At 28.6% G+C, this 22102-nt stretch overlaps 2 protein-coding genes across 2 annotated transcripts; both read left to right on the top strand.

The window, feature by feature from the left end:
• Positions 1 to 417: 417 nt before the first annotated feature.
• On the top strand, positions 418 to 7856 carry LOC101511891 (protein DECREASED SIZE EXCLUSION LIMIT 1). Its single transcript, XM_004500898.4, has 13 exons — positions 418 to 699; positions 779 to 841; positions 940 to 1011; positions 1335 to 1391; positions 1527 to 1675; positions 3626 to 3666; positions 3751 to 3838; positions 4251 to 4317; positions 5440 to 5522; positions 5600 to 5691; positions 6588 to 6694; positions 7327 to 7390; positions 7545 to 7856. The coding sequence occupies exons 1-13, from the start codon at positions 596 to 598 to the stop codon at positions 7641 to 7643; spliced, it is 1086 nt and encodes a 361-aa protein (XP_004500955.1). The 5' UTR covers positions 418 to 595; the 3' UTR covers positions 7644 to 7856.
• An 11574-nt stretch (positions 7857 to 19430) lies between these two features.
• LOC101511561 (aldehyde oxidase GLOX) lies at positions 19431 to 21424 on the top strand. Its single transcript, XM_004500897.4, has one exon. The coding sequence runs from the start codon at positions 19538 to 19540 to the stop codon at positions 21203 to 21205; it is 1668 nt and encodes a 555-aa protein (XP_004500954.1). The 5' UTR covers positions 19431 to 19537; the 3' UTR covers positions 21206 to 21424.
• The last annotated feature ends 678 nt before the right edge of the window (positions 21425 to 22102 follow it).

Below are 22102 nucleotides of genomic sequence, written 5' to 3' on the forward strand. Positions count from 1 at the left end.
ATAAAAACGTAGAAAAATAAAAAATTATAATAATATATCAATATTAATTACTTTTATAAAAATTTAAAAATTTAACTCAGCTTTGATTGAAAGGATATAGAGCATAAGAGAAGGAGAGAGAGTCGGAGGAGATGATAAATTTTTCATACCATTTTTGTTTCTATATTTTTTTAAGTCAAAACATATTCTTTACTTCATAAATGTCTAATATTTATTCTTCTATTTTAGCTCTATATTTTACGAATTTAGATTTACGACCGGCGAGAAAAATCACACAATCATGCATTCGGACAGTTAAAAAGTGCAAATTCTAATTTTTAATTTATAATTTAAAATATTGATCTTAAATGTAAAGCGTCTGATCAAAATTGGAGGTCTCTAAATGCGTTATTGCGAAATTCCCATGAACACGTGGAACTCGAATCCATATTTTATACACGTTCTCTTCTTTATGCCTAAAAAGTTACCTAAATTCCGAGAACCGCCGCTGCATGAAGGCTACATCGACATTTAAGCTGCACAGTGGAATTCCCATGTAGAACGAACCTCCGCAAAAAAACCCGCAACTGAAAAAGAACCATATATAAGCAAAATAATGAGCAAAAGACCACCACCGGATCCTGTGGCAGTGCTTCGAGGTCATCGCGCTTCAGTCACCGATATTGCCTTTCATCCCTTTAAACCTATATTATTCTCCGGGTATGCATTTACTTCAAACATTTTCATCAATTTTTTTTTCATTTAATAATTATTTGCCTGATACTCTTCTATTTTGCAGTTCTGCTGATGGTGAATTGCGGATTTGGGATACTTTTCGGCGTCAAACAGTTTCGTCAGCGTGGTAATTAGTTCTTCAATTTTTTAGCCTTTCTTTTTTTTAAATAATAATCCTATTGTTTCTCAACGATCATGAACTGTGATATTATTTTTGTACTTTAGGTTACATAGTGCCGCACATGGCATTGTTGCTCTTGCAAGTAGTTCTTCACTTGGGACCAATAAATTTGTCAGGTGCATAATTTCTTCATAATCTATCGTCTTTCTGCATGATATTCTTGCTCTATTGAAATTTAGGGTTTCTTTGGATTGACTTATTTGAGCTCATCTTTTGTCATACGCACTTGTGAAAATGTCTCGAAAGCTTCATTAGCTCTACATGATAACTTATGAAAACAACATATAACTTATAAGAAAAAGTTTGACTTTATTTTTTATCTTCTATTAGAGAAATAATTTATACATAAACACTTATATGATAAACTTTTATGCTATAAGGACTTTATTAAGTTGTTTATTTGAACATGTTCTTAAATTTATCATGTATGCATGTATAGCCAGGGTAGGGATGGAACTGTGAAAGTTTGGGATTTTGATGATGCTGGCTTGTCCAGGTATGTTCCTGTATTTGATTCTTCAACTTTACAAATACCTCATCCTCTTTTAGTTTTAAAGGACAGTGTGTTTTGTTACAGAAATATTAGTAACTACAATCTTAGTTTCTTCTGATCTGCATCCCCCCTTGTCAGGATTCCATCACTCACAATCAAGACAAACAGTTACCACTTTTGTAAGTTTTCGCTGGCTAAGAATCATTATACAGAAGGGAAAGCTTCAAAAGAATGCCTTGAAACAGAAGAGGCTTATACTAATCAAAGTTGTTCTGAAAGTTCTGAAGGTTTGTGAGTTATAGTTTATAATAGGTGTGTTAAGAAAACTTTTGAAACTTGTCATGGTGGTTTTGTCATCCTGGAACCTGCTATTTTAATTCAGAATTCCTGCTACTTTTTACAATATCAGAATAACACAACATCATTGATTGTGAAATATCAGTACCAACATTAAAATAACGAACAAACAAAATTGCAAATGTGGTCATTTAAGTTTTGACATTTTCCCTGGATTGGTCTGTAAAGTTTTTCTTTTTCCCCATATCGGTCATTTAAGTCTCAAAACATGCATGTCGTGGTCCTTTTTTATATATGTTTTTGTTTAACTCTAAAAAAAACCTATGTGGTTGTTCGATGCTAAGTAGCTAATATGTATATAATGTTGCTCAGCTAACAACTCAAAATCAACATATTATATTTTTTTAATTAACTTTGACTAAAAATAAAATTCTTAGGGTTCTTTTTCCTCTTCTTCATCAAATTATAGATAAAAAATTTAAAATAAAAATCTCAAATTGATTCTTTAATCAACCTTCATCTTCTTCAAAAAAGAAACACAGAAAGTTTCAAATTAAAATTCTTAGGGTTGTTCAAACCCAAAAAAAAATGAAACTCTAGAAAAATGAAACACAGAAAAAATGTTATCAGTCTTGTGCCAACAAGTTTAAACTTGAATTATTTTAATTGTTCACCGCTTTCACGGCAGGGCTGTGATTACAATGAGAGGCCTCGAGTGGGAATACCCAATTCCATAGATAGATTATAGATAGATATAAGCTCTTCATACCAAAAAAACAAAAACAAAAAAAACAAGAAGGTCAGAACTTGAAGGTGCCGCCACACCCTTTTCAACCAAAGGGGTTTGGCTTTGGTATCTCGGATTCTATCTTCATCTTCGTTCTCCTCTCTCTCTCTCTCTTTCCTTTTTCTCACTGTCCCTTCAAATTGAATTGGGTTTTACTACAATGACAGATCTTTTCATAATCTACACTTGATATGAGCCCTACATACATCTATATTTCTTTTAAATTTGTAGAACTATTGTTATGATTATGAGTACTTTATTTTTTAATTTGATTTTTTAGTTTTTTTCCCATAGTTAGAGTGTTCTTTTGGCACTGATTGTGTTTTGGACGTGGAAACACCTTTGTTGTTTTTCTGTAGAAGAAAATAAAGAGGATGATGGTTGATTATGGAACCAATCTGAGATTTTTATTTTGTAATTTGATGAAGATGGTGAAAAACCTAACATATTTATTTGGGATTTTTTATTTTAAATAAAAAATAATTTATTAATTAGGAGTTGTCACCTCATCAACGTTCTGGACATGTCAACATTTAAAAGTCACATTTTTTTTTAATGGGGTTAATGGAAATGAAAAGATATGACCACGATATGCACGTTTTTGAGACTTAAAAGAACTAGTCTGGGAAAAAAGGTAAAACTTAAAGGACCGCAAGTGCAATTTTGCCTAACGAATTTGATAGTGTTGCATGACCCAGCAACATTCTGAGCATAAACATGCCTATTTCTGGAAAATTTATTGCTAAAAGCAGTACATGACACCAGTACATTTTGGGGATAGCTGAATATGAGCTTGTACGGAAGAATTTGATCAAATTCCATGCTGCCACTGTTTTCATTTTTCTTTTATACACCAAAGAATATGGGTTGATATAATTACAGAATTGTTAGACTTGGTTCACTTATGCAAGTCTGGATTGATATATGTTAATATTTTTTACTTAATTTCATTTTTAACAAGACTCTCTGAGTCTTCTCACTTATTTTTGAAAAGCTGCTATTTCACTTTGAAGAACATCATGGACCAAATTCGTAATTTTTCATTTCTAAGCCGTTTCCATTTATATTCTTCAAATGGTTGAACATACTTTCTGTTTTACAAGAGAGATTGACAAAACCACCTTTTTGTTATAAAAAATCATGTACAATTAAGGGCTATCGTATGTGGCTTTCTCGGGAGAGAACTCTTCTGAGGTAGGTAGACCTTTCTAACTATACATTATCTTCATTTTTGTAAACTGTGGACCTCGACACTCATTAGTTCTATCATTGTTAAAGGTTGAAGTTTGGGATCTCAAGTCAGCTGAAAGATTTGTGCGATTCCCTTCAAACATTGGTAGTAACTCTTCAACTATTAGCAGCAAAGGTAGAGGCTTGTTTCTAGTCTATATGACTTAATATTCAACTTTCTGCCATCAATTTTCTAATTTCCCATTACAAGGGTTCCAAAATGCTATCACACACCCATGTATTCATATATATATGTGTGTGTGTGTGTGTGTGCGTGTGCGTATGTGCATGTGCACCTCTGTGTGAGATTCAGAATCTATCTTTCAAGTTGACTGTCTATCACATTTGCATTGTTGCTCGAGAAAGTAATAGAACAACACAACCTTTTATTGATGTTTACATTATTTTTCATATTAATGCACTTTTTTTACATATTTTTTCTGCTTCTAACTATTGTATTGCTTATAATTAATAACTAGACCTTGACTATGTTTCCCATTCTTGGGTTATATTTTATCTCTAAATTTAGTGCAATCATATCTTGTCAGGGATGTGCATGGCACTTCAATTGTTTGTACCATCTGAATCGCAGGGATTTTTAAATGTCATGGCTGGGTATAATACTGATCTCTCTCTCTTTCTCTTTCTCTCTCACACACACACACGCACACACATCACCCTCAAACACGCATTGAAGAGATGTAATATTATGAGTGAGAGGAGTAAATTTTGATCATCAGGTTAAGTATGAATTGTTGGGTTTTTTCCTGAACATGTGTAATATAGAACTTCTCCATCATATTGGGTTAGAATAGCAAATTAACATTACATTTTTTTATCTCTTGTTTTCAATTTTTTATCTTTCTTCCTATGGCTGTTATGAAACTCAATCGTGTCTTTGCAGCTTTAGTCTTTTGTCTTATTTTGTGTGTCTTTGTCGCTTGTTAAGCTTCTGCTTTGTTGGGAGGTTAAATATTTTGAGTCTTGTTGTGTTAATGGTACAACATGAAAGTTTTTTCATTTCCAGGGAGTTTGAGGCTTTGGTGGGCTGTACTCTAGGCGTTCTATGGCCATGGGCTAATTTTCTTTCTATGGCAATTGCCAAGTTGTGGTTATCAAATCTAGTGTTCAAACTACTCTTCTCTCCTTTCTTATTCATGGCCAAGGATGCCTTGAGCTGTGTTTGCTCATTTTCCTCCTCCTATGCATGGTGAAGGGTGTTGTGACCTGCCGTATTTCTAGCAACCAGAAGTGTCATAGCCATTGCCCATTAGCCAACTAGAAAGGTGTAACCAAGGGTGTTGCAACTCCAGGTAGTGAGTTGTCCTAGTTTATTATGAACTGATGATGTCACTGATTCGGGATCAAAATCACTCCCAAATTTCTCTTCTCTCGCTGATGGCTTCTTCTTAAATTTTGGGCTGCAATTTCTTCTCTTCTTTCTGATGAAGGCTGCTGAGTACTGTACCGAATTGCACGATTTATGATTCAAGGGGAGTTAGTTGCCTAAGTTATTTGGCAAGAAGAGTTAGTGTTCTTTTTGTTATGCTTGCAGGTTTGCTACCAGTAGCAAGAGCTTCACCTTCAACTTGAGGGGACGTAATAGAGAATATTCAGAATATCTTTATTAATTGATGTTGTAATATGGGTGCTGGGTTCGAGCTTGTACTGATAGTACTAGTAATTGACCCGATGAGTTATTGACTATCTTCTCATATCCTATATTCTGCGTTGTAGATATGAAGATGGTTCCATGCTATGGTGGGATGTACGGAATCCTGGAGTTCCAATAAGTTCAGTGAAATTCCATTCTGAGCCAGGTATAGACATCAGCATTCTTTGATTACTCAATATTTTTTCAAAATAAATATTTAGTTAAAAACTGGTTATTTTGTAGTTCTGAGCATCTGTGTTGACGGGTCTTGCAAAGGGGGCATCTCGGGAGCTGCAGATGAGAGGATTGTGATGTACAGCTTTGATCATTCTTTGGTAACTTCATTTATTTTTATTCTCTTCTTCCAATTGAACATCTTATCCTATATAATTGTTATTTTTATTCTTCAAATGTTTTCAATCTTAATGTTGATTAAAGGCACAAAATCCATAGAACAAAACTACCTTGCTTCTTATATTTTTTTTTATAAAAAAAACTACCATGCTTCTAGTAATTGATAGAATCTTCATTGTCCTTATTTCAATAGTCAAATTTAACTTATTTCTTTTTATATGACTCTATTTGTATGGTTGTCTTGTTTATATGGGTAGAATGATAACAAAACAACAGTTTTTTCTTCTCTATTTCACTTTTTGTTACTTTCTAATATAATATTTGATTCTTAGATGTATTAAAATGGTGTACCACTAAAAGATAATATATTCATCGATACAAAAAGTTTTTTCCATACTTAAAGTTGAACGGTCGATGTGATTGGAGTCATACTAATTGGTCATTGACTTCATAGGCGTAGATGCATAGATGAAGCCATTAGTTCCATACAAAAAGGAAGATTTCTGATTCAGTAGAATGTTAAACCGCCCATATTGATTACAAGTTGTTTTCTCCATTCAAACTTGCAAAGTTTGTGTTAGTGAACTGATATTAATTCAAGATTCATTTAGTAACTAAAAATATTGTTAACACATCTTGAATTATGGGTCGAGTTTCCGTTGCAGTCGTGAGTTTGTATGTCTAATGCCAGAGTAGCTATTAACTATAAAGCTATGTAGGGGAACAATAAATGAAAGCTTGTTAATTGTATCTCTTGTTTATTTAATATAGAAAAATGCATGTATGATGGTTTCAATCTGCTGCCAATGCTTGCTATGCTTTTTCTTTTTCCTGTTTATTTATACTTTTTTATACCCGTGTATCATTTTGACCTTAGGGTACATGTGTGGTCAATAAAGAAATTAAACTAGAGCGACCTGGCATCTCAGGCACCTCAATCCGGCCTGATGGCAAAATTGCTGCAACTGCTGGCTGGGACCACAGGTTTTTTAAATACGTTATTTATTATCGATAGTTAGTCGCTGTTAATATTCTTAGCATGAATCATCCAATTTATGACAAGTATGTTACATATAAGCTGCTATCTGTTGAAGAACCTCCTTTAGTTGAATTATGTATGTGTTAGAAATCTCGAGATCGAAGAAATGAAGATGAATCTCATTGAAAATAAGTTTGAAAACTTGATACAAAATAAAATTTCTATTGTTGATTAAAAAGATATTAAGACAATGAATACAATAGCTCTATTTATAGAGCACATTTCAAACTCAACCGACTAACTAACTAAGTCTAACCAACTAACAAACCAAATTTAACAAACTAACTAATCTCCTAAACTAATAACTAAAATATCTAATCTTAGTAGTATGTTGCATCGATGTGAGCTTGATCTGAATCCTAAACAGATATTGATCTTTATTATAACTGTATTAGATAGAGTAAAGACAACTTACCCATTCTCTGCCCTACTCAACACAAGGCTCCCAGATTTTTTGCTTTTATTTTCTCCTACTATTATGCAGTGCACTTATTATAACATCAAAGGAAATACCTTGATTATGTTCGTTGGTACAAATCCTTCTGCTTAATATATCTGTCTGTGACCTTATTGGCAGAGTACGGATATATAACTATCGCAAAGGAAATGCTTTAGCTGTACTAAAGTATCATCATGCCACGGTGAGTCAATGTTTTGTATAATATATCTGATCTAATTTGAATGAGTAAATAAATACTACTACTACATCATTATCAGCATGAAAACAACATTTTTATTTGACAATTATTATTAATTTAATTGATATGTTTTTTGTCTGGCATGTCTATCTTGTAGTGCAATGCTGTAACTTTTTCGTCTGATTGTAAGCTTATGGCCTCTGCATCGGCAGACACAACTGTGGCGCTATGGGAATTGTATCCTCCTCGAACATGAAATAGATTTTAGATTTATGGTGTGTTTGTGAAAGCTTATTTACAACTTATTTGAAAGCTTTTTATAATAACTTTTTATAATTAAAGTAAATTTTGTCATGTTTATAAATTATTTTCAACTTATTTCATAAGTTATCATAAATAACTTGTAACTTAAAATAATTTCATCACATTTTTATGGTGAAAATAGTTTATACAGAAAGGTTTGATTAAACTATTTGCGCAAGCATTTAATTAAAACTTCTACCAATTAAGATATATCTAAATACATCTCTTACTCCCCTCATCTCTTTCTTAAAATCTTCCCCTTCATTCCCCCTTTCATTTCTTTGAATTAAACATTGCCATAGACTAATAGGAAACTATGGCAGGTTGGTTCACGCATAGAAAGCATCGCATTGCCATTAAAAGTGAAAACTGTGAGGTACGAACTGGGATTTGTTTATTTGATTGAAAAAGTCAATTTAATGTTAAAAAGCTTAGTGTGAGATTAACTTTTTAATTTTATTTTATATTTCGTTCCAACTTATGACGTTAGAGATATGGTTAATTCTAAACTATTAATGCACAAGAGTGCTGCTATATGGCACGAGAGTTCATGCATGCTATATATATATTAGACCATATGGGAAACAAACAACTAAAATGAGATGCTAACAAGATAAATCACACATATAATAAGTGATTTGATGAAGCAGACCCAATAGATAAGTTTGTTATTTTTCAAAAATAAAATAAATATTCTTTTCTTCCACATTTTTAAAAGCCCAAAAAGATTAATTTGGTCGTCGGGTAGTTCATATTTAGAAAATTCTTAATACAAAAGAAAAGAAGCTAGTATTTGTAAAAATACACATTTGGATCAGCTAATTTGGACGGTGTATCAATTAGTCAATTTTGATTAGTTTTCAGATTGGTGTAAATATCTTTTAGTCTTTTAAAAATTGTAACTTCAACCATCGCATTTGTCTGTATGAAAAGATCAATCTATGTTATCAAAATTCCAAAGGATTGCCAATTAGGACAAGAGAGTTGCAAGAATAACTTTTATGGTAGAATGCACATGTCTAAAGATGATACATTGAGTAAGTTATCAGTTTTAGGTGAAAAACTTTTAAAAATATAAAAATTGATTGGTTCGTGATAGATTGTCCCCTTTGGGATATATATTATGATTTTGCAAAGAATTCGAAAAAATGAAATTTAGAATTTGAATCCAAGTATTCACGCGTTCTCTTGGACGAAAGATTTCAATATGAAATCGATAATGTCCGATATTGAAATTGTATTTACAATATGGCTTAGGAATATTGGACGTTATATATCATTTTCACAATTGTTTTTTATATTGACACATCATAATCTCTTGATGAAGCAATTGACTTTAAAACGTGGAATATTTCGTCAAAAAACTTCTGATTTGGATTACGTCAATTTTGAAGATTCATAAACTATTAAGAAAACTCTTTAGGAATTTGAGGTTCAGACTATACAAAGTCCGAACAATATAATTCATGAGATGTTTAGTTTCAATTTATCTAATTAAGCTAACACAAATTATATATGAAAGGATCGTTTAATATCTAAATATGCGTATTTTTTATTCTTAAAGTGAAGGAACAATATTCGAAACTCTCAAATCTCTTCTAAATTGAAAGTCAATGATGTCGGGTATGACATACCCAACTATTATTGTTACTGATGATATTGCGTGAATTTTTTTTAAAAATGTTACTGAAATAAATTGTAAGAGCTCTATTGATGATGAAGAGAAGATAACAACTATTAATTTGAAGAATTTTTCTATTCTTAGTAAAGAGTCTTTTATAGATGTGATTTCTAAGACATGAAAAAAAATATATACATAAAAAACTATATCATATAATTTACACCCAAAAGTTAGAATACTGGCATCATTTGAGAAACTGTTTTAATACTTTTTTTTCTTTTCATGAATTAAGTTCATGTCCTGCAGTTTTTATTTTTCTCTTCTTTTTAATAATTTTTTAGTTAAAAAGATAATAAGCCACATTTAATTTTTATACAAAATATGTCTAAATTATAATATTTGATCAAAATTATGCTTTTGAATACAACCTCTTTGCCTAGGAAAAAAATACCTCTTTGCCAATACTAAAAATTTATAAAAGGGCAACAATTTTTCTCCAAATAATTTAATAATTAGGCTTGCATACCTTAAATAAAGATAAATAGAAAATTTTAAATCAGATTTCTACATATCAATGTTCTTACAATTACAAATTGAGTTAAATTTGCACAACAAATTTATGTAGAATTATAATATACTCTTAAAATTTAATGAGTTTTGATCATTTAAATATCAATCAATAAAAATGTATTATTGATGTAAATTAATTTTATACTGATATCAAATAAAAATATATTTTAATAGTTTTTTAAATAAAAAAAAGATTATGATATATATATATATATACTCATAACAAAATGATTGGTATGATTGGTTCGTGTTAAACGACAGCATAAGATTGTTTAAAATTGTGAATGCATAATCATTACTCCCATAAAATAAGTGTATTGAAAGTGTCTTGTTGACTCTTTTTTTTAAAAGCACTAAAATCAATAAAAATAAGTGTATTGACTATTGAGGAATATTGTAGAAAGATGTTATTTTCTAAAATTATTGAGCATATTTTTTTAGAAAATAATGATTGAGCACACACGTCTTAGGTATCAAACATTTTAGCCAGACTGATAATGGTTTAAAATTATGAGATTTTATAGGCATCAATTAACATGTAAAATTAAAGGACAATAAAATATAAATTAAAGAATTCAAATTTTTAGATTCAATTTAAATTTTGAGTGTTGGAGGAACCCCTAAAAATCAACATGCTTGGGGAGTGGAGAATAACGAATAAACGGTTAGGTGAGACCAAATATTTTTCAGCCGACGGATTCAATGTACGTAGAAGTCTAAACTCAACTCTAAGTACAATTCATGAAGACGCACTTAATTATTCTCATTTCCAAACAATGTTTTTAGCAACAAAAAAAAGTTCAAACAATTTATTTTTAATATTTATGAAAAATATCCCTCTTTCACTTTGTACTCAAGGCCATTGCGATCCCTATATGCATACATCCCTCTCCATAAAAAGATATTGTTAATGGAAGCAGGAGGGAGTCAATAATTAATCGTGAGGGGACCGAGTTTAAAGTATAATTTAATAAAACATACATAAATTTTTAAATGTACAACATATATAAAAAAAACATAAGATATTTTTAAAGTCAATATTATCAATTAAATTAAAGATTTATTTTATATTTTATTTAATTAAAAAGTATTTAAGACTTAATATATTAAGTAAAAAAGTATCATTATAAAATTATCATATAAAGTTCCAAAAAAAATGGAGATACAAAAAAACTATAATATACTAGTATAAAAGGATTGTAAAATTTTAGGAGACCCTAAATTCTATTGGTTCCCCTTCTAACTCCGTCCCCTTAAATGAAAGGAGAAGATGATAGCAACACAATTACTCAATAAATTTAGAGGTATATAACAAACTTTATAATAAGACCTTTGAAAAATAATAATAAAATCAAAGATCTTTTAAGTCTAGTTTTTTTTATAATATTAAACAAATTTTTGTTGATGTATACGCAATATTAAACAACTTTCAAATAAATAGAAAATACATTTATAAAATTTAGTAATTTGTTTATTGAATTAGTTAACACCATAATTGGAGAGTGAAATTTATTTTATATATATATATATATATATATATATATATATATATATATATATATATGTATGTCTAATACGGCGGCTTCAATTGCCACCCTCTTTATTTTATTCATAATAAAAAATGAAGAGGTAATTTTAGTCATATGTATTATATTACTCTCTATTTATTTCTCTCTTAATATGTAGACGATATATTTAAATATCTAAAGATAATTTTTCTATTTATAATAAATCAAGTTTCAATTTTGAATAAGTTACATGTTCTATGTAATATATTGAAAATTTAAACACGATACATCAAATTTGTATAAATATAATGCAGGTATCAATAAGATTTTAAAAAACTAACATTTCATGTATGTTTTTCTTTAGAGAGTGTTTGAACGAGTTAATTATAATTTTAGACAATTTAAATGATACAAATGAATTTCTTTCATTTTTAAATGTTGTTGTTTGGATAAAATAATTATTCATTTAATAATTGAGCAATTTTTATAAATTTCAAAAGTATCGGTCAAAAATTGAAAAATAAGTTTAGGCCAAAATTAAATTTTTAAAAAAATTGGGAGACTATTTTACAAAATTTTAGAAACCAATTTATAAGTTTAAAAAAAATTAGGTACAAATTTGCAAAAAACGTGAGCACTTTTTATCTCTGTTTTTAATTTTTTTTGGCAAAATTAATCCAAGGCTGATAAATGTTTGTTTTTTCCTATAACTGGCGTGTCACATATTAACACCTTTTGCACCGGTTTTCTTTCAAAACCATAGTTAAATGTTACATTAATAAGGTGTTGTTTTTTACATAAGCGTACGCATTTTTACCCTTGAATTTTCCTAATAACCGATATGTGTCCAAACGTACATTATAATTATTTATAAAATTATCACTGTGTGAATATTTTACATCGTTTCTAATAAAATCAATGTAATATCACTAATTCTTAATGTTTTTTCTTTCTTTTCTGCGTTAATGTGTTGTTAACATTCCTTTATGTTAAATTTTAATATTGTAGAAAGATGAGTGTTTCTAAATTATTGAGCATGTTTTTATTTTCAAAAGCAATTATTGAGCATCTTGTTTGCACGTCGCAGTCTCGCAGGTATCAAACATTCGGTAGCCAGGCTGATATGTAGTTGCTTACTGTGAACATAGCCAATTGTATATTTTATTTAGTTTAGAATGATGAATGAGTATTTTTAGTTATCAATAAATAAATGATTATATTGATTATTATGTCACACTATTACATTACATATCTGAGTGCGACTTATTCCATAAAGATAACGGAAACTTGTAACCGAAGAAATTAGTTTTCTTTTTCAGAAAACAGGTAAGAAAAGAGCATAAATCTAAAACAATGTTCTACTACTTTTCTTTCATGCATAATAAATAAATAAATAAGAAAGAAACATTTATTTTTGGCTAGCTGCATTCATATTCCAAATACAAGATGCCTTGACCAAATAAGTAATGAAACTAGGAGAGTTATTTCCCTTTACACCGTTGCTATCTATGACAAAGGAGAGAGATCCAGCTTTTTTTAATAAATAAATTCCTTATAAATTCTCTTCAATTATTTGAGTGACATCAGATAATTTATTTTATATTCATCTTCAATATAAATAATTTTTATATTATTAATCGATTATAATCGTTATATTATTAAACATGTTTGATTTTTATTAAAATTATTTTTAAAATTATCTCCATAAATAGTAATAATATCTTAATAATCTAAAATAAAAAATTATTCAAAATATATAGCAATTAAACTCTACATTAATTGGATACTAAATATATACATTTTTGTTAATAGAGATTCAAATCGCCATTTATAACATTAAAATGAAGTAATTCTTTCTGTCATATTCAACCTAGTCGATATATTTTTTTATAATAATCTTTATTAAAGATGTTTGCGAGAAAGAAAAAATTGATAACATATAGCCTTTTAAATCATATGGGTCGATAAGTTGTTTAATGGATTATAGATGTTGAAGTGACAAGAAATTTATAAGTTGAACTATTTATTAAAACAAAATTAACAATTAATTGTTAATAATAAATATAATCGCAACGCATGTCACGTATACAGTGTGCATATATAAATGCCAACCCAGAAGAGCATCTCTGATTTTTTTTGTTAGACAACATTTATGGCTCCTAAAATCGATGTTAAAAACATCCCAAAGTATTTGAGTCAGCGTTTAACAAATTATTATTATTATTATTATTATTATTATTATTATTATTATTATTATTATTATTATTATTATTATTATTATTATTATTATTATTATTATTATTATCAAGTTCATATATTTAATTAAAAATTAAAATTAAATATATCAAATTTTTAATTATCTTTTTTATTTATATTTCTATGTAAATTAAATAATATATTTAAACATTTCAACTTTTAAATTAATTTTTTATGTGAGATCAAAACTAATTTAATATAATATTAGAGTCGCATTAAGAATGATAAAATCAAATTTGAACAAATGGTTTACATTAGCTACATGTTAATTCATTCACTTTAATTAATGTTATTTTCAATTCACGCACTTTTAATTCTCACTAGTTAACTTCAAACATTATTTTCAAGAGTTTTTAGAAAAAAATTACTTTAAACACTTTTAAAAACTATCGTCTACATGTAAAATTACCATATAAAAATTGTTCGAATTTCTAAAGTTATACTGATTTAAAAAGTTATTTGTATTTCAAATTTGGTTAATTAACTTTCCTTTGACAAAAAATCACAGTAAACATACACATATCCAAATGCTTCTGATGGTTAAGTTTTCAAAAGGTTAACACACGGTCATATATATATATATATATAAAAGGCAAAATTGTACTACTTTGATATTTTTGTTTCTTTTGTAAAAGTTTCCTTTTGATGTCATGCTACTCTCGAAGGAGGATAACATTGGTCACAAGTAAGCACTCCATGAATCAAAGCATAAAAACATGTGCGCTGAACTTCTAAATTCTTAGACTGCTGTTGTTAAAGAATAATAAGTTTCTATATTTAATTAAAAATTATTTTAAAACACTACTAACATGATTTTAGAAGAACAGATACAATCAACTTGAAGAGTCTACCTCTTAGTAGGGGTGTATAAAATATATAGTTTATTAAATTGTATAAATAAATTGTTTTATATTGTATCAAATAAAAAAAAAAACAATTAAATAGTTCATAAATTGAACTACATATTTAAAATAATTCAATTAATCAAACTTAATTCAAAAAATAATTTAATAATTTTAAAAAAAATAACTTCAATTAAGATTTTTTCTATTATAGAATTTTCAAAATTTATTTTTCTAAAAAATATATAGAACAAACATATCAGAACATTTTTTTCAAAAAATATTTTAAAGCGTTTTGTTTTTCTATTTTAAATCCCAATTTTTTTCTCGAAGACCTAGTTTAAAATCTATTTTAAATAAAAATTTATTCAAAATATTAAACTAGATTATATTAACAATCAGATTCACAACTGCATTAAACTCGATTCGAATGTAGTTTTTAAAAACTGAATCAAACTATTAATATAGTACAATTCGATTCAGTTTTTACACGATGGATACTCCTACCTCTCTGGCAGCGAGTCCCCCAAAGAAAACTTAGCCGCCAAAACTAAGTTTTTCTCGTTCATCACTTAAGATCAGTGATTTTGGATTATTTTTTTAATTTGAGATTATTTTTATGTATGGTTTTCCTTTATTATTTTATCAAACTAAGTTATTTTTATATAAACATATTTTTTTGTCATTTTTTGAATACTTTGCGGTATAAATGCGACGTTGTTTTGTTCGTCATATTAGTTTAACTTTGTTTGATTTTTTATTCTAATTGTAGTATTCATCATGTTCAGATTTTACGGGTTAACTTTGACATAGATGTATGAATTTGTTCATATAGCTATCTTTTTTAATTTAACAAAATTGTATTTGTATTGTTCTTAGCATATGTATTTTATCTACTTATTATATTTTTATTTATTAATATATTTGTCTCTTATTATAAGAACACATTGTTTTTTACTCTTATTAAAAAAAATACAAAGTAGTTAATGTATTCATTTTATGAGCTAATGTTTCTAAAATTATATTTAAATATGTTAAATTTGATATTTAAAATTTTAAAACAAATTCGTAAAATAAATAAGAGATGTATTTGAAAAATAAATAAATATACTTAGTAAAATAAAAATGTATTTATATTTGTGAATATTTTTCTAAATAGTGTTTATAATTAAAGATAGAAATACAACTAATCGAGGAAGTCCCAATTAAAAAGGGAGTTAAAGGAACCTTTTCTTTAATAAAGGGAAGCCTCAATAATATAAACTTTTTAAATGTAATACTTTTAATTTATTATTAAATAAAATATATTAAATTTCATTAAATACTTAAATTATGGATAAAAACCTTTTAGTCTTTTATTCAATTTTAGTTTTAGCTTTAGATACTTTAACCCAAAAAATGCCACTAATTTTCAAAACCTAAAATATTATACATTCAAAGAAAAAAAATTCAACCTAAAATTATACAGACGTTTTTAATACTCTAACAGTTATAATCGATTAAAAATGTAAATTTTTTATATTAATATTATATATAAATTAAATCCAAGATTTATTATCTCTTTTTAGATAACTCATTGTTATTTTTAATTGTGTTAATAATAATTTTCCAAAATACCTCTAATTTTGTTTATTAACCAATAAACAAATAATAAATACTATGGAAAAGATAAGTTAATCATGTTTCTAAAAAATACTAAATTTGAAAAAAGTAAACTAATTATTAGTAAATTTATTATTCTTATCAACTTTTTAAATTGTCATAATTTAATCGATAAATTTATTACTATCATAATTTATAATAAGATTAAATTAACATATTTTTTTAAGTTATATGTAAAAGATATCCAAAGAAAAAGGATTTAATTAAAAATTCATTATGATAAATAAAATAAATAATTGTTTAATATTAGTACTGCAGTCGGTGGGTTCGTTTTTCAAAGTAAAGTACTGCAGGTTGAGAAAAAAGACTCAACCACCAAACCATTTATTCTCACACCTATCAACCACGACCCAAATATATATCATTAACTTTTCTCTTATCCATGTCCATTTGGCTCAACATTGATGAACAATAAGGAAGTTAAAATTGTATGCATGCCCTTTTTTTTTCTTTTCAATATAAAACACGATGAAGACGTAATGACCTAAAAAACACAACATTTGAAGAAAGAAAATGACAAAAATGAAAAGGAAACTACAAACTATGATTGAACTTCATAGATCGTGGATTGTCCCTCTTCATGCCAAATGAGAGATAAAATGTGCGCTTGATTCTTGCTCAAGGTTATAATATCTTTCATGCATGTGTTCTTTTGTTCTTTGTCAAAAAAATTGACATATTTATCGCGTTTTTGGTACGTGTCTACTTGTATGGGTTGTATGGGACCGTATGTTCAGATTTCATATTCACACTAAAAAACACAGCATTTAATCAATTTCATAAATTAAATAGCAAGGAAAATAAAATTGGAGTGGCTCCAACTATGCTGCTATTGCTACTGAAATTTTACTACACGTTCCATGTTGTGTCGCCTCGAGGTAAAATTAAATAATTTTACTATAATTAAAAAAGAAACCTTTGCAAACTTTTCTGAAGGTAAATTAATTTTTAGATCTATTCTTCAAATAACATACATATTATTTTAAAATTCTACACTTTCAAATTATTAAAAATTGGTTATGAACATTTCATTTATTATTTTGAAGATTTTTTCTTTCCATTTCCAACATTTGACTTTTAAAATTTTACCTAAATTGATTTAGATATGAAAATAGGATTTATGCTATTTTATTAATCACGAGATTGCAAGAATATATATTTTTTGTTAATGTAAACCCCAAAAATATTTAGTATATACTAAAATAAGTAGGTGTGTATATATATATTTGACGAAAAGAAAATAATATGCATTCATTCAAATTGGTAGAGTATATCAAACAAGGATAAAAATTTAACATCACTACAAACGAAAAAAGTATAAATTTATGAACAAATTCACAAAATCTATATTAACATCTACGTTAATAGCATAAAATGACACAATGCATACAAATAATGTGACAAAATGAGAGTGGACGGAATAGTCACTCCATATCAAAAACATTGATGACATAAGTAATTAGTTGAATCAATAATTGATCGAAGTTGTTATGTTAATAAGAATCAAACGAACATCACAATAAGAGAAATTAAATGAACATCTCACGAAGACGGAAAGTTAAACAACCCTGATCTGAAACGACGAAATCAATAAACTGAACACACACAAAAAGTCTTATTTGCGTGGAAATAATTTATTTAGATTAAAACATAGTTAAAAAAAACACATGGGTCAAAATATAACCCAAATGACTCACTTTTTGTGAACAAATAATAGAAAATTTAAGTGGATATATATTAACATGTGAGTAACACTAATTTATTTGTTGGGAATGAATTCGTTACATTAGTCTTTTAGATTATAGACCGATATAATTATTTATATATTTATACATTTATACATCCATGTAAATAAATAGTTAATTCTAAAAAATGAGCATATATTGATATTAAAAGTTAATTCAATTTCAATTTTAAAATTAAATCTTTTTATGCATGTTGAAATTAAGATAAATTAAGAACTAATTACAATGGAGCGACTTTAACTAGAAAAATAACAATACGCAGAGTTAATACTTACATGCTATCCCTTTCAATAAATAATCGCCAAAAAATTAATTTTCAAAAAAAATAATATTACAGTATGTCACGACCATCAAAATCTTCATAAAAATACCATCAAGTCATTTAATCTAACTATAGCGTGTGTGGTGATTTACAAGTCATGACAATATATTTAACAATACATTGTTTAATAACATTTAATGTATGAAAAGGTGATTAAAAGTGCACTTCAAAAGAAAGTGACAAGTGACAACTCTCCTAAACATGCGTGACAATTAATTCCAAATTAGTACTCACATATAAACTGTTTTTACCACCCAAGCGGAAACGGAGAAAAACATAAGCTCGTATGCATGTCTGCTAGGTAAAGCTATACATAATTGTAATACTAGCTTTAAGTATAAGAATTAATGCATGTGTTCTTATAGTTATATATATGTAAACAACTCTATTGTTATAAGTAGGCCGATTCAGACAATACTTCAAAAACATAATCTAGCTATAGCAATTTCTTAAATTCAAATTCTAAATCCCACCTATTAAACTTATTTTGAAGGAAATTAAGCTAAGCGTCCCTTTTCAAAAATAGTTTGATTTAAAAGCCTGTCTTATAATAATATTTAAGAAAATGGAAACCATTAAGTCTATTCCTAATTAAATAAACTAATACAATTTTTTTATGTAAAGAAATGGATTTAAACTCCTTTCATTAAAAAAGACACATTCCCTAGTGACAGCGAGTATAACCTAAAGTCCAACCATTTTTTATAATTAACTCTAATTGATTAAATTTTTAGAAAATATACTAAAAAGTACTCCAATATAAGTTTTGACTTTTGTAATTAGATTAAAAAATATTATAATCATCTATTAATATTTTTTTGCCTTAGCCTTTCAATTCTCAACTTGAATACTTAAGATAAATAAAACTTATCAAAACTTTTTTTATTTAGAATTAAAACTTAAGTGGATGGATTCATATTTAACTGAGGTTATAAATTAAAGGTGAAGAGTTGGTTAAATATATGGATATGTTTATCCATGAGCTTCACACATAATGACAACCAGTGAAATGCAAATGCAGGTAATGAAAAACAATATTTGAAGGGAAAAAAAACAAAGAAAAGCGAAATAAGCCTATAGAAGCTGCAACCAATCATTTGTGTAATAGTTTCAACATCATCCATTAACATCAATACAGCATGCAGAAATAAAAAAACTTTGCCACATGAGAAAATAAGTGTCCCACGCGTGCACTTGCGTGTGAGAGTAGTATTTCTCCATCACCCGCAATCCTCACCTGTATTTAATAAAGCCAAACCTATACACTCTCGCACCAACACCATTGCAATTCTCACACAAAGACTTATTATTCCTAAACCAAATGACTCATTCACTTTTTCTCAATATTCTTTTTTTTCCACTTATTATTATTATCATAACCACCGTCACTCTTCCATCTCCGGCTGAATCCGGCAGTGGACAATGGCAACTCTTACAAAAAAACATCGGCATTGTAGGCATGCACATGCAGTTACTCCACAACGATCGTGTTGTCATTTTCGACCGTACAGATTTTGGCTTATCAAACTTATCTTTACCTAATGGTAGATGTCGCATTAATCCACAAGAACAAGTCGTTAAAACTGATTGCACTGCTCATTCTCTTGAATACGACGTCGTTTCCAACTCATTCCGACCACTCTTCGTTCAAACCAACGTTTGGTGTTCTTCAGGTTCCGTTTCCCCTGACGGTAAATTAATCCAAACCGGTGGTTTCAACGACGGTGATCGTACCGTTAGAATCTTCAATCCATGTTCTTCATGTGATTGGCAAGAATTCAATGCTTCACTTGCAGCTAGAAGATGGTATTCTACTAATCATAATCTTCCAGATGGAAGACAAATTATTATCGGTGGAAGAAGACAATTCAACTATGAATTTTATCCAAAAAAAGAATCAACAGCGAAAAACACTTACAGTTTACCTTTTCTCGTTCAAACAAACGACGCTGGTGCTGAGAACAATCTTTACCCTTTTGTTTTTCTCAATGTTGATGGAAACCTCTTCATCTTCGCAAATAACCGTGCTATTTTGTTTGATTATAACAGCAACAATGTTGTTAAAACATATCCGGTAATACCAGGTGGAGATCCTCGTAGTTATCCTAGTACTGGTTCCGCCGTTTTGCTTCCTTTGAGTAATTTACAAAAGTATCCTTCAGTTGAAGCTGAGGTTATGATTTGCGGTGGAGCTCCCAGAGGTTCTTTTCAGAAAACTTTAAATGGTACTTTTATCGGAGCTTTGAATACATGTGCTCGGATTAAAATAACCGACCCGAATCCGAATTGGGTAATTGAAACTATGCCGGGAGGAAGAGTTATGAGTGATATGCTATTACTCCCTAACGGCAACGTTTTGTTAATTAACGGAGCGGCAATGGGATCAGCTGGTTGGGAATCGGGTCGAAACCCGGTTTTGAATCCATTTCTTTATAAACCGAATGAACGGGTCGGGTCAAGATTTCAGTTACAAAAACCATCGGGTATTCCACGAATGTATCATTCCACTGCCGTTTTGGTTCGTGACGGTAGAGTACTTGTTGGTGGGAGTAATCCTCACATTGATTACAAATTTAACAATAATGTGTTGTTTCCAACGGAATTAAGATTAGAAGCATTTTCACCATCGTATTTAGAGGCAGGATTGGATGATGTGCGTCCAAAGATGGTGTTTCCTGCACCCCAATCACAAACTAAATTGAAATACGGTCAGAAATTGAAGGTTCGGTTTCAAGTGAAGGCAACATTGGTGAGAAATTCGGTTTCTGTTACAATGATTGCACCGCCTTTTAACACACACTCATTCTCCATGAATCAGAGACTGTTGGTGCTTGAAATGAAATTGCAAAACAATACTGTTGGAGAATCAACGTATGAAATTGAGGTAACAACACCAGGTTCAGCTATTCTTGCACCACCTGCTTATTATTTACTATTTGTGGTCCACCAAGAAGTTCCAAGCCAGGGTGTTTGGGTCCAATTAGTGTGAAATTTTCTTTCTTTTCTAAATTATTAAATTGGTGTTTTGAATGTCAGTGAACATATATAGATATATTTGTAGAAGAGCATTAAATTAAGTTGGAAAAATAAAAATCAAATAAACTACAGTATGTTGTAATTTGAGAAGAGGGAAAGAAGTTGGTCAATATTGATGAATGAAATTAAATGCTATAGCAGATAGCAGTGGTAGTACTTTCATTTTTAACAATTCGTATGTTATAGGAGTACTCCGGTGTGTATGTTTGTTTGTTTTTTTCCCGCGGTTTTTAGTTTCTACTACTTACTACTTCTTTTGTTTGCTTATTCACACTGTTTTGCAATGGTCTCTTCGCCACCAAGTCATGATAGGCTTCAAATGAGTGGGTGGCATTTATTTTCGTTTTCAACTGTCCCTTTCTTTCTGTGTACTGCGCTAAATATTCTTTATTTTAACAAATATTCTATTTAACTTATAAATATATATATATTATTTTAAATTCTGTGAATTTTACTTATTAATTAATAGAGGTGTTAGAAGATAAACAACTTTCTATATTTTTAAAAATTAAAAAAATTAAATATATATATATATATATATATTATTTCTATAAATATAGTTCATTTTAAAAGTATGTTTATAAGGTAAAATAAATACTTATTTTTAAAAATAAAAAATATTTTCACAAAACAAATTAGCTTTTTAAATCGTTTATGGGATTTAAGTATTATTTAACCAACCAAATGAATCACATCTATTGGATTGAATATTTTTCACTAAAATTACATATCCAAGAAATTATGATTATTGACAACACTTTGACATTTTAAAATCATCTTATTGTTTTTAGGAGAAATTATATTCACATCTGGCTAACGAGGCGTGTTTAAAATGACCCGTGAGGCTATA

This window comes from Cicer arietinum, chromosome 5 (assembly GCF_000331145.2).
Source record: "Cicer arietinum cultivar CDC Frontier isolate Library 1 chromosome 5, Cicar.CDCFrontier_v2.0, whole genome shotgun sequence".
Lineage (NCBI taxonomy): Eukaryota > Viridiplantae > Streptophyta > Magnoliopsida > Fabales > Fabaceae > Cicer > Cicer arietinum.

What these genes read in the sequence shown, in the direction of transcription:
- LOC101511891 (XM_004500898.4), top strand. Translation starts at nt 596, where the DNA reads ATGAGCAAAAGACCACCACCGGATCCTGTGGCAGTGCTTCGAGGTCAT. An exon ending in GGGACCAATAAATTTGTCAG is followed by an intron (nt 1,012 to 1,334) that starts GTGCATAATTTC and finishes ATGCATGTATAG; the next exon opens with CCAGGGTAGGGATGGAACTG. An exon ending in TAAAGTATCATCATGCCACG is followed by an intron (nt 7,391 to 7,544) that starts GTGAGTCAATGT and finishes TCTATCTTGTAG; the next exon opens with TGCAATGCTGTAACTTTTTC.
- LOC101511561 (XM_004500897.4), top strand. Translation starts at nt 19,538, where the DNA reads ATGACTCATTCACTTTTTCTCAATATTCTTTTTTTTCCACTTATTATT.